The sequence below is a fragment of the Euprymna scolopes genome, chromosome 16, assembly GCF_053919585.1.
Source record: "Euprymna scolopes isolate OS-2025 chromosome 16, ASM5391958v1, whole genome shotgun sequence".
Taxonomy (NCBI): Eukaryota; Metazoa; Mollusca; class Cephalopoda; order Sepiida; family Sepiolidae; genus Euprymna; species Euprymna scolopes.
The window spans coordinates 24,300,741-24,314,966 of NC_136497.1; the positions used below are offsets into that span (position 1 = coordinate 24,300,741).

General features: G+C 31.6%; 1 protein-coding gene across 14 annotated transcripts in view; it reads left to right on the forward strand.

Moving 5' to 3' along the window:
* The window catches only part of LOC145295882 (SCY1-like protein 2), a 681,757-nt gene that overhangs the window by 527,000 nt on the left and 140,531 nt on the right, over positions 1-14,226 (forward strand). For all 14 annotated transcript variants that reach the window (XR_013869903.1, XM_080141631.1, XM_080141623.1 and 11 more), the window contains exons 7-8: positions 9,479-9,595; positions 12,539-12,664. Coding sequence is in view for 13 of the 14 variants with exons in the window: in XM_080141631.1 (XP_079997757.1) it covers positions 9,479-9,595; positions 12,539-12,664 (243 nt within the window). In the remaining variant the exon portion in view is untranslated. The remainder of the gene's footprint in view (positions 1-9,478; positions 9,596-12,538; positions 12,665-14,226) is intronic.

Consider the following 14,226-nt stretch of genomic DNA (forward strand, 5'->3'; position numbering starts at 1 on the left):
TGTTTTTTATTGTTGAATTTGCCTAGTTTTTATGTACTATGTTTTTTATTGTTGGATTTGCCTAGTTTTTATGTACTATGTTTGTTATTGTTGAATTTGCCTAGTTTTTATGTACTGTGTTTTTTTATTGTTGAATTTGCCTAGTTTTTATGTACTATGTTTTTTATTGTTGAATTTGCCTAGTTTTTATGTACTATGTTTTTTATTGTTGGATTTGCCTAGTTTTTATGTACTATGTTTTTTATTGTTGAATTTGCCTAGTTTTTATGTACTGTGATTTTTTATTGTTGAATTTGCCTAATTTTTATGTACTATGTTTTTTATTGTCGAATTTGCCTAGTTTTTATGTACTGTGTTTTTTTATTGTTGAATTTGTCTAGTTTTTATATACTATGTTTTTTATTGTTGAATTTGCCTAGTTTTTATGTACTGTGTTTTTTTTTATTGTTCAATTTGTCTAGTTTTTATGTACTGTGTTTTTTTATCTAACACGTAAGTATGTAATAAATGTGTGCCCTTTTGCTTTTCTTTTTAAGAACAATTTTTTATGTTGAAGTTAAACCGGATAAAACCCAATCTTTTTCCTTTCTTTTCTTAATAAACTACATTGTTAATAGATCAATGGATATCTACGTGCAGTCGATGCGAGTGCTCGTAATTAGAAGTGATATCAGTAAGCCGTTGTTGGAGTTCAGTGTATTGGTAATGAGATCTTTCAGTTTTTCTTCAAGTTCATGTAGTTCATTTGTATGTTTAAGAATTAATTCTTGGGCGTTGTTGATTTGCCTTTTTGCTAAATCAATTCTTAAATTGCATACTTTACTATCTCGTTGAGCTGCTGGATCATGAAATTAAAAATTGATATATTTAGGCAGCATTTTTTCATTCAAGCAAATATTTTTAAATGCAACAGAGACATTTTGCTTTATGATTCTTTTTTAAAATTTTTCGCTTTTCCTTATAATCTCCTTTGTATCAAAATCAAACATATTAATAAAAGTTTCATAGTTGTTGCTATCACGAGCGCTTTCGATTCGTCCACGAATCATCATCAGGTGTTGAAGTAAAAGTCAGAAGGATCGAAAATCATCGGACTTTTACTTCAACACCAGATAATGATTCGTGGACGAATCGAAAGCGCTAGAGACAGCAACACACACACATATATATATATATATATATATATATATATATATATATATATATATGTGTGTGTGTGTGTGTGTGTGTGTGTGTGTGTGTGTGTGTGTGTGTGTGTGTATATGTATGTGTGTGTATGTATGTGTGTGTGTATGCATACAGCGTGTTCAAAAAGTTACTGAAGGGTTTTGAACGTAAATAGATTCTTTATTTTTGATGATATCTTAATGTAATTTCAACAAAATCTGACTAAGACACTGGGAATGTGTCACAAAATGCAAAATTCAAACACTCTATTATTCATGAAAAATAATGTGCTTTAAGTGTTGCCCATTTTCAGCTTCGCATATTTGTGCTCTTTCCAAAACATTATTCATGGCAGCTTGCAAAGCGTCTGGATTGCGATTTAACTCCCTTCTTTCGTTCCCGATGTTTTCATTAATTCCTGCAGGGTTTGGGACGTGTTAGCACAGACTCTTTCTTTAAAATATCCCTACAAGAAAAAGTCGGGGTTAATCAAGGCTGGGGAACGTGGTGGCCATTTTACATTGCCATAGCGAGAGATAATATCGTCGCCAAAACAATTTCACAACTTGTGTTAGTGTTCTTCAATGCTATACTTATCCATGATTGTCAAAATATCATCTGGACACCCATATATATATATATATATATATATATATATATATATATATATATATATATATATATATATATATATATATATAGATAGATAGATAGATTGATAGATATATACTAGTTGACATTACTCAGGATTGAATGAGGAACAACAAATGTTCCATACTTTCAACATCATATATTGTCTTCTTTAGTTGGGGACCCAACGTGATGTACCAAGGAAGTAATTCACATGACATCACGCAATGACTTAGTCATCAATACATTGTAGTCTACATTGGGCTGTAGAGAACATACTGTTGATGTTAAAAAAATATTTGTTTATTTGTTTAAATAAAAGTTTAAAGTGCAAATGTCAAATATTATGTTTCAATTGTGCGCTAAACAGAAAAATTCATTTCGAACGCGTCTCTGTCTTATCGAAGAACCTACTGTCGTTGGTATATGTCGGACCGTCCTGCTTGTTGGTGACCTTTATTAATTGTTGCACTGGCAGTAGTATTAAAACGCTAGTTTTATATGCAGATAAGACCATCTTCCTAGCATGTACATCCTATTATGCTATTCCTAGCTACTTAATTTGCATGTTCGTTTCAAAAATGGCATCTTATTCTTTAATTATTAGTTATTATTGTTTTCTAAATGAATGACTGAGACACGGGTACCAGTAGTTGTTAACACTGTAGAGATCTAGTATATAGATTATTCAGATTAGTGTCTTCATTTTCAATATTATTTTCGCAACGTTTCGGTCGATGTAACTACTGATCTTCTTCAGATGTATATTGTTGAACTCAAACCTGTGACGTAACGGATAAAGTACTTGGGATTAAATGGTAACATTCGTCTGAAGATTAATGGTTCAATTCTCAATGCGGGCAATATTCAGAATGCAATTGCGAATTACTTAGGACTTCTTCGCGGTCATGTTTGGCGGCACGAGAATATGCTGAGTTCGACAAAGCACGCCTGAGGAAGACCGGGAGTTACATCGGCCGAAACGTTGTGAAAATAAAACTCAAGATGGTAGCAGTAATCCAAAGACTCGAAGTAATATGAATTATCAATTTTCATTTAAAAAATTAGAAACAAAAAACTTCAGCTTCTATTAACATACTTCGCATGACACACCATTTTTCTCTGGCAAGTAAATTTGCATATTAATTTGAAAAATGACATCTCATTCCTTAACTATTAGTTATTACTGCTTTCCAATTCATTGACTGAAACATGTACACCGTTAATTGTATTCATAATCGAGATATATTTTACTTATTAATAAATGGAAATTATTTGAGAAGTTTAGGGTGTGCCACATCAATAAATAGCTGTGTTCGAATAACATTAGAAAATACTAAAAATGAATTAATGAAATGTCCATTATGAAAATTAGTTTAGTATCGCGCATCAATCGCATATAAATAATTAACGTGATATATTAAAAAGCTTTTTGTATTGTAAATATGAATTTGGCGTTTTAATGTCCCTGTAAGGCGATAAATTACCCAACTTTATCAATATATATAATGAAATTATAGTTCCTGTAATTTTTTATGAACCCTTAATCTGTGGGAGATAGTCCGCCATTCTAAGATTACATTACTCAGGATACTTAGATAAGTATATTTCATTTGGATGAGTATATATAGCTTATATGTTTATATGTAATTTAACTACGTGGAACAGTGATTACATCTAAATAAATAACATGTTCACATTTAGATGGCAAAATAGTGAGTTAATTCTGCTATGTCTATCTTTGATAACGTGTTATCTTCAAAGAAAAAAAGGATACTATTATATATATATATATATATATATATATATATATATATCCATATTCCTATCTGTGTGTTCAAATTGACATCAACGTATATTTGCATAATATACATAATATATATATATATATATAATATAACGTAATACATAACGTCATAGCAGATGCCATATATGACGTTTTAGAAGCTGACTTACATATAATGTCATGTGTGGCATCATGTATATATACTTCCCGTGCAACGCCGGGCAGCCTGCTAGTATATATATATATATATATATACATATATATATATATATATATGTGTGTGTGTGTGTGTGTGTGTGTGTGTGTGTGTGTGTGTGTGCCTGATTACTTCATTTAATCACATAAATTAATATACGAAGATATAATTTTATGCGCAAATTTTCAGTATTTACTTACACAGCGCTCAATACATAGATAGAGCTAGGTAGTAAGTTATGAAAATATATATGGAAATTAAGCTACACAGAATATTCCGAGATTAAATGTGGAATATTCTGTGTAGCTTAATCGTCATATATATTTTCATAACTTTATATATATTTTTTACAAGGTGGTCGCCACTTATCAAGACCCGGAAGCCACTCAGGGATAAGGGCTATTGCATGTACAGTACGTTAGTGTGGAGATTTAATAAAAGTGTATATTTAAGGGGACGATTCATCAGGAATTTGTTTACTTTGGACTTGAAGACATCCAGGTTGTAGTCAGGTGGGAAGCACGCAGACGGAACAGAGTTCCACGGGCGTGTAGTTCTAAGAAAGAAGCTTTGTTCATCGAATCTATGTTTTGATTTAGGCACAGATAAAGAGTGGGGAAAATTTTTGACAGTGGTTTCAGCTAGACGGGTGTTTTTCGTAAAAGATTGGCGAAACCAGAGATTGGAGCTCAGACGAGCAACTGCCATGGAAATAACGATAAAATAAAGACAGGCTCGCAACGTCTCTTCTGTGGGAGAGAGGTTGAAGAGAAGAGAAAAGGTCATCCCCCACTAAGTCACGAAGTCTATTTTGTATTCTGTCAAGACAGGATAGGCTGTTTTTAGCAGCTCCTGCTCAGATATGGCAGCAGTATTCCATCCTTGGACGTACTTGGCTTTTATATAGATAGAGAATTGCATCAGTAGTGAGATATCTTCTGGGGCGGTAGAAAGATCCCACTATCTTTCCAGCGACCTTGGAAACAGACTTTCTGTACGTGTTCCATTTCAGATCAGGAGTAAAGGTCAAGCCCAGAAGCTTGTCAAAACATGGGGCTTCTCCTAGACTATATATATATATATATATATATATATATATATATATATATATATATATATATACATATGATTTTTCTTCATTTCTAAAAATAACGAACAGGTGTCTTTTCATGGCCATACAATTTGAGCATTTGTAATAACAAAGTCTGCATCTTAGAAGCAGAAGATTCTATAGATTTAAAGAATACATACCCGAACTACTTTATAATATTTACACATAAAAAATTCATTTACAACAATATGTATATGTATATGTATGCATATATTAATTTACACACACACACACACATATATTCTCTTATACTATATAATATATTATGTATGTTTAATTTTGATATTTACATTGACAGCAACCAATACCTGAGTAGAGCCTATTAGTAATAAAGAAATTTTAGTCTGAATTCATTCTGCGAATAAAACGCAAACGTTTCTGTGTAGCTCACTTGTTAGTAGTATACTACTATGCTCTGCTATGCTATGCTATGATATGATATGATATGATACATACACACACACACACACACACACACACACACATATATATATATATATATATATATATATATATATATATATATATATATATATATATACTGACAAGGAGACGTTACTTTGCTCAGGATTAAATGAGGATCAACAAACGTTTCACACTTCCATCATAACATCGATTTATTGCCTTCACTAGTCAGGAACCCACTGCAATGCACCAGGGGGAAACTCACATGACTCCGCGAAGTGATCTAGTCCACAATATATTGCACTGTAGAAAACATACTGCTGATTTTATAAAATTATTTTATTTATTTGAATTAGAGTTTACAATTCAAAAGTCAAGTATCATGGTTCAGTTGTACCCTCAACAGAAAAATTCATTTCGAACGCGTCCCTTTCTTATCATAGATTCTACTGTTAATTTTATATGGCGGCCCGTTCTGCTTATACGGTGAAAAAACTTATCTAGGAACTTGTGATATTAGTCAGCATGAAAGTGGTAACTTTAGTTAAAATCGGACTGTTCCTTCATTAATCGATTTTAGAAACTTATCGGAGGCATTCTGACACAGAACATATCTAAGAACACTCCTAGACATATAAAGTAAATCTTCGTGAATTTTTTAAAAATTGAAGTCTGTAGGGAACAAACTAATACGCATACATAACGTGCATTATATACATATATATATGGTAAGAAGCTCCGACTGTCATTTGGGCGGTCGGGTTTCGATCCTGGCTTGAGGTAGTTGCTTTTCTAGCCGCACTGATGAGCTGTGAAACAGCGAAAGAGTACTGTATGTGGATAACTATATATATATATATATATATATATATATATATATGTATATGTATATATATATATATACTAGCAAATGTACCCGTCGTTGACTGGGTTCAAAAACAGCCTACAGAAAATGGACTCTGATTCATGAAAGTATGATAAGTTATGAAAAGGAAGGGTTGTAAAGAGATAGCTTCGAATATGGGGCTATCAAAACCAAAGCAAAATATAATGAAAGTAAAAATAAAATAAATAAACCCCATGATTTATTATACCATACCTGTTCACACTGAAACACTTATCACAATATTCTGTGGATCTATATTAAAAAACCTTGTTAAAATTTGTGACATATTTCCATTCTATGGAGGTCAGGCGCGAACGAACACCCCATAATTTTATTATACCATATTTCTTCAAACTGAAACATAATTATCAAAGTATACTTACGCAGATAGATATGAAAAGTCTTTATTAAAGTTTGTGCCTATTTCCATTCTATGGAGGGCAGGCACGAACGCAGACCCCACAATTTTATTATAGCATCCCTATTTAAGTTCAAACATACTTATCAAAGTATTCACATGTGCATCTATATCAAAAGCACTTGTAAACGTTTTTTTTTTATAATTTTTTATTTTTTATTTCCATACTTTGTGGAGCAGGCGCGAACGGAGACCCCACAATTTTAATGAACCAATGTTCTGTCAGATCAAACATACCCATTCCTGTGTCTCGATACATCTTCTATCATTATATGTAATCAGTTTTTTAAAATAGTCAGCCATATAGGAGCCTATTCGTGACCAGACACACACACACACATTCACCTTCATATATATATATATATATATATATATATATATATATATATATATATATATATATATATATATGTATGTATGTATTTTAGTTTGACGATTCCATCTGGCCACAAAATGCGGAAGGCTTCGTGCAGCTTAATTGCCATATATTTTCATAACTTATTTCTTAGCTCTACTCACGTATTGAACAATTAGATAAATACTGAAAATTGATACATAAAATATTCTGACGTTTCTGAATTTTTCAGATGAGGATTGATTATTCGTATCATTTGGATTATTCGGACTACTGTTCTCATCTTGAGTGTGATTTTCACAACGTTTCGGTCGATGTAACCTCTTCAGTTGTATCTTGTCGAACTCGGAAATGTTTGTGTTGAACTCGGGAATTTGGACGGACTTTCGAACTGAACATTTTATTTAGTTTACAGGTGTAGCATGCCCTTGTTCCATCAGCCATGATTGGATAGAGGTCCTATGTAATTTGCAATTGTATTTTTTTTTAGTCGCCCACACTTAGAATTGAACCTTCAACTTTCAATCTTCCAAGAATATCACTTTTTACAATTATTGTTTTAAGTGCAAGTTCTAGTAAAAATGTTAGGAGCTGTATTTTTATTTTTATTTGTAAATATTACTATTTATTACTAATTATTCTTACTATATATTACTGTATGCATATATTATTATTTTCACTTATTACTGTATATTATCTATTATTTATAATTAACGGTCCCCCATATAGTATTAAATTCTATAGTAGATCTACTTAGTAATTGGTTGTCTCTCAGCATATGCGCTGCTGTTTTGAGCTATCTTACTCTCCACCGTTCTCCTCTGTCTATAATTTTTACTTCGTCCCATAATGGTAGATGGTTTCCGTTTCCCATCCAGATATGGTCAGCTATACCCGATTTTTTCAATCTCTCCACGTATTAAAGCTTTCGATGCTCTAAACGTACTTTTAGTGGACGAAATGTCTCACCTTTGCATAGTTTTCAGCATTTACATGGGGTCCTATATACACAGTTCTTCGTCATGATTTTTTTCTGTATGGGGCTTGACTCTCACAAGATGTTTCCGAAAAGTTGAATCACTCCTGAATACTGTCCTAATGTCATATGGATTACATATTCGTTGAAGTTTTTCAGATAAGCCTTTCATATATGATATACAAACTGTGGTGAGTTTCTGTGTGGTTTGCTTTAGTGTCTGGCCCAGATTTCTTGACGCTGATATCATACCCTCTAGATAGTTGTATACAGATGACATAAACTCCTGACCAGTGCGGGTAATCAGTACATCTAGGAACGATAATTTGTTGTTATGTTCTTTTTTTTTTTCTTCGTGAACTGTATAGTTGGACCGATAGAGTTTACATGGTCTAGTAACGTTTAAACATCTTCCTGATGGGACCAGAGTATGAATGTATCATCCACATATCGGGACCACATTGTTAGCTTTAGTGGTGTTGATCCTAATGCCATTTACTCAGAGTATTCCATATGCATTGGGCAGTTCTGGGAAGTATGGTGATCCCATCTTCCTGCCGATATATATTAGATCCCATCACGAAGTATGTAGTTTCTACACAGAAGGTCAACATCTCCATTTTATTGTCAATTGGGATGCAAGTGCGTTCTTTCAGTGAGGCATCAGAAGTCAGCTTATTTCATATCACTGTCAGAGTCTCATCAGTGGATACTTTCGTGAACAGACTCATTAAATCTTGACTAACATCTGGTTGGAATGAATGTGAGCATTGTTTATTATTTCCACGAAGTGAGCTGAATTCTTGACATATGATTGAGATTTGCCGATGATTGTGGTGACTATATCTACAATTGCAATTACTTAGGACGTCTATCCAATCATGGCTGACGGAACAAGAGCATGCTACCCACGTGAAGTAAATAAATAGTTCCGTCCAAATTTCCGTCCAAATTCCCGTGTTCGACAGAAATATTATAGAGTTCGATAAGATACACCTGAAAAAGGTCGGAGGTTACATCGACTGAAACATTGTGAAAATAACACTCAAGATAAGAACAGTAGTCCGAATAATTCAAATAATACGAATAAAATATTTTATCTCCTTATAATATTTAACGTGAATACATAAAATAATACATATATTTATATATATATATATATATATATATATATATATATATATATATAGAGAGAGAGAGAGAGAGAGAGAGAGAGAGAGAGAGAGAGGAGAGAGGGAGAGATAAACACCAACAGACAGACAGACAGACAGATACACAGATAAAGAAAAGCAGAGAACACACATGCAAGCGGTACTTTACTTTATATATAACATTAATTTTACAAACATATGAGATAAAAAATACATAGATGGGCGCCAATACAAAGAAAAAATGTTGGTCAAACGTTTAAATTTATTTATTAATTTGTTTTGTCAGTTTATTATAACAATGATGAGAACAAAAACCTGGATTAATGAAGTGTTGATATTTTTATTAACTGCTTTTTTTTTTAATTTTTTTTTTTTTCTTCTTTTTTGAATATCACAGTTGAGTGACGAATTCGGGAGAGTGGCCCATAAAATGCCGATTCATATTGTCGAACCGGTGGAAAAAATGATTAACAGAGACATTCGTTATCGACCGACAGCTCAAGCTTTTGCTATGGTGAGTAGAATTTATTACCCCTCTCTCTCTCTCTCTCTCTCTCTCTCTCTCTCTCTCTCTCTCTCTCTCTTTCTCTCTTCTATGCCATTGCTATATAATCTACTGTAGTGTGTGTCATGAAATAACAGTTTATTTAACCGACAGGAAATAAAATTGTACACAATAGTGATGGGACGATCAAAAAAAAATTCCATTTCAATACAGATTCTGATAAAATTATTGATTCCGATTCTTTTTAAATTTCTAAATATTTAGCTATAGAGTTATTATTTTTTCGGGTGGGGGTTGTCGGATCACTATAAAATCCCATGTAAACGTAAAATACACTTGTTGCAATTTATAGACTTTAGTTTCACTGGCAGTTTTATATTAATAAATATCATTTTATCATTAGTACCAGCAATAGAATATTTAGTTTTAAACATAGAAATAATGTAACAAAATCTATGGATTTTGATATGGATTCCAGAAAGTTCTGATTTTTATTTTATTTTTATTTCAATACTGATTAATTGTGCTTACACAGGCACTGGACCAGGGCTATTATTCTTGCCTCTGTTCTATACATTAAACCAAATAGAATAAACATTTCTGTTCGTATTTTACCCTACACGATGTAAATATCCTTGTGTTAGTCATATTCTTAATTTCCATTTACTTCATGTCCTTCTATGATGTCTCATCTTTTATTTTTACTTTTTTCCTTCCAAACAAGATGCATTGCCACAAATTGTGGTTATGTCTACAGAGTACGATGTGGGAAGTTAAGCGGCGAGATTTCTGTTCACGTTACATGTAAACGTATGCATGTTAGTGAAGTCAGAGAAGCAGGAAACAAAAAGGGAGTTCCAAAGTCTAGCAGTCCAAGGAACAAACTATTACAGTAGAAAATTTTCCGGAAGTTTTTCTTAAGACATCAACATTGAAAGGAGTGGGATGTTTTTGCTTGTCAGGTTAGTCGAGAGTATCGAGGTCGAGGGAGGTACAAGTGCTATGAGTTCATTAAAGCATATGCCATTAAAGTACTTTTAAAACAAACGTAGGAATGCAACATTGCGGCGATGGGACAGAGGTAAGAGCTTTATGATAGTGTAAAACTTATTAGATTGGACACCTGTGGTGTTTGTCTTTAAGGAAGAAACTAGATGCAGATGCACTAGACCAAATGTGACAGCCCTTCTTTGTTCATGGTGGCGCTTACACTAAATTTGAAAGTTCAATCAACTGCTATGTCTTGTATTTGGGATATAGCATCATGACTATAGGGGACGCTGAATTGGTAGGTGGCTTGAGAAAACAGTGTCTATTTTCACGATTCCAATTCTTATCCGAAGCCTCATAAATATATGGTAGCACGCAACAGAGTTACAGCAATGCTGTGGTCAGCGAACCGTTTTTGGTTTTAATTAGCATGCAGCCTCATTGTTTACCAGGAAGAGCAACTTGATTTTCCGTGGCGTTGGGGCCGTTTCTTGAAAGGCTGTTATGTCTTGAGCACGGCAACTAGCTTCCTACATGTTAAACATAATGAAACGATAAACACATCTCTTACGTCAACGAATTGATGTGGCGTCGACTACGTCTTCTTGACGAATCTTTTCTTGAGTTCTTGGCGTCATTAGTGGTAGGGTCCATCAGCTGAAAAGATCTTGTTGTTAAGCGTACAACGTATATTTTATATGAAAATAGAATTATTTTATTTTAAAATTGAAGAAGTATTTTAAGAACTCGAGAGTTGAGCTGGCATGCGATCGTCAGCAGCAATTCGCACTTCCAAATTGGTTATCTCTTTCTTAGTGAGGAAAAAGGATAGCGAAAGATAGAAATTGAGAGAATAAGAGAGAGAAAGAAAGAAAGAAAAAAAGAAAAAGATATCAAAACCAAAGAAACTGAAATATTGCTAATCTGCAAGCCTTAAGTGAGGAGTTTATTGAGTTTGACCTTTATTTGACCTTTATTTGATCTTTATTTTATTGACCTTTATTTGACTTTTATTTGACCTGTATTTGACCTTTATTTGACCTTTAGACAATCTTTTGACAATCTTCTTTATTTGACTTTTAGACAATATTTTATTGACCTTTATATTGACCTTTATTTGACCTTTAGACAATCTTCGCCTTTGACCGTTAGACAGTTTTCGCCATCTTCGAATTTATGTAAACGCCTGTCAGCTCCAAGTTGGATTCAACCTTGATTTTATGATACGTTCTAAAGTAACCACATTTTAAATAGCATGATTAAAATTATGTGTACAGAAAAAGAGTCATAATTTTTTTAAACTAGGGAATCAAAGCTCTCCACAGCAAATGAAACACTAATTAGTCAATACTAACATTTGCTTATAAGTGTTTCTGGGCAAATCTACAGCTGAATCTGCTTTTGTTAACTTGATAAGTATAAACGGTTTGTAACTGTTAACGAAAACACTAAGCTACTTTATATATTAGATAAGCAGTCTAAACTGGACTTCACAATGCGAGAAGCAACTAACTATATTGAATAAAGTCAAGCTATAAATAATTATGCAATAAGAAAAGTATTATTCAAATTCATCCAAAAAGAAATTCAAAATTTAGTTTCAGGGTGATATATGCTTTATGTTGACACCACAACGATACGAATAGCATCACCATCATTAACTCGAATTTATGCAGTTCATTTCGCTTTTCTTCGCCACAATTATAATATTGTGTAATAGTGTGTTTTACTGTTGATAAGAATGATAATTCATTATGAATTTTATAATAATTTATTCCAAATTAAAAAATTTTATTAAAAAATTATCTTAACTTTTTCATACGTTTTAAAATATTTTTTTTTTCAAATAAAGATTTTTATTGCAAAATTATGCTGTTTCATATGTTTTGAAATAATTTATTTCAAATATAATTTTCTTTGTTATAAAAAGATCAATAATCGTCCATGTTTACAAATTTCCAGATGCGTTATTTTCACGATCCAATAATCACATGTCTACAATGCCTAGATCTGATAGAACTACAAGATCCTGGACAGAAATGCGAAGTCTACAACAGCCTTGTACAAATCCTCCCCTCTATTCCAAAGGTAACGATGAAACATTTCCATAATGAATGTACTAATTTCGAAATATTTCAAAGTATTTATATAAAAATTTTCAAGTAGTATTTATATCAAAGTATTTAATTTATATTTCAAGTATTATATCAAAGTATTTATGTTTGTAACAATTATGCTCCTTGGTAACAACATTTTTGGATCGACAGATTATCCAAACATACATTGAACTTGAAAAATATAAACGTTCTTTTATGTCAGAAAATTCTATTGCATGTTAAATTTCTTCTATGTCAATTCCTCGTATGTCAAAAAATGTCATATATCTTGTTTGTCAGTAATAATCAACTGTTTTGTTTGGTACATTTCTTTTATGTCAAATGTAAAAAAAAAACTTGTACACCAAATGTTTGTATGTCATTTTGTGTACGTCAAACTTGAAAGTGTCAAATTAATATATTAAATTTCTTGTACGTCTGAAAATGTCAATTCATTGTATATTTTATTACTTGTATTTCAGAATGGTGTTAACTTTTTGTATGTACAATTTCTTGTAAGTCAGAAACTGTTAATTTTATTGTATGTTAAATTTATTGCATATTATACAATCTTGAATTTCTTTTGTGTTAAATTTCTTGTGTGTCATACAATGTCGATTTTAATATTCTGAAGATGTCAAATTTCTTGTGTGCATAATTTTCGTATCTGTCAGAAAAAAAAGGAAAATTCATTGTATATCAAATTTCATGTATATCAGTAATTTCTTGTATGATTATTCTGTTCAATTTATTTGTATGACAGAATATATCACTTTAACTGTGCATCAGTAAATGTCATTTTTTAATATTTTTGTTAAATTTCCTGTTTGTTAAGTCTCTTATATGATAGAAAATGTCAAAATTCTGGAATATAATAAAATGTTTATTGTATATCAAATGTGTTGCATGTCTGAAAATGTCAAATTCCTTATACATAAGATGTCAAATTTCTTATGCATAAGATGTCAAATTTCTTATACATAAGATGTCAAATTTCTTATACATAAGATGTCAAATTTTTTATACATAAGATGTCAAATTCCTTATACATAAGATGTCAAATTCCTTATACATAAAATGTCAAATTTCTTATACATAAGATGTCAAATTTGTTATACATAAGATGTCAAATTTCTTATACATAATATGTCAAATTTCTTGCATGTTAAATTGCTAGTATATCAGATAATTCCAAGTTCTTTATATAAAACTTCTTGTATACAGAAAATATCGACTATCTTTTATGTCAATCATTTTTTTATATTGAAGTTCTTGTACGTACAATTTGTTTTATGTCAAGACATGTCAAGTATCTTGTATATTAAATTTATTATAAGTCAAGACATGTCAAGTATCTTGTACATTAAATTTATTATAAGTCAGAAAATATCTGTCAAATTTCTTTTATATCAGATTTCTTTAAATTCAAAAACTGTAAAATTTCACATTTTGTGTGCAAAATGAAATTTTCTGTACTTTCATATAAACTGCATTTTGTTAAACAAAACTAATTCACTGAATTTAGATTTCCTTAAATGACATGAACAGTACAGG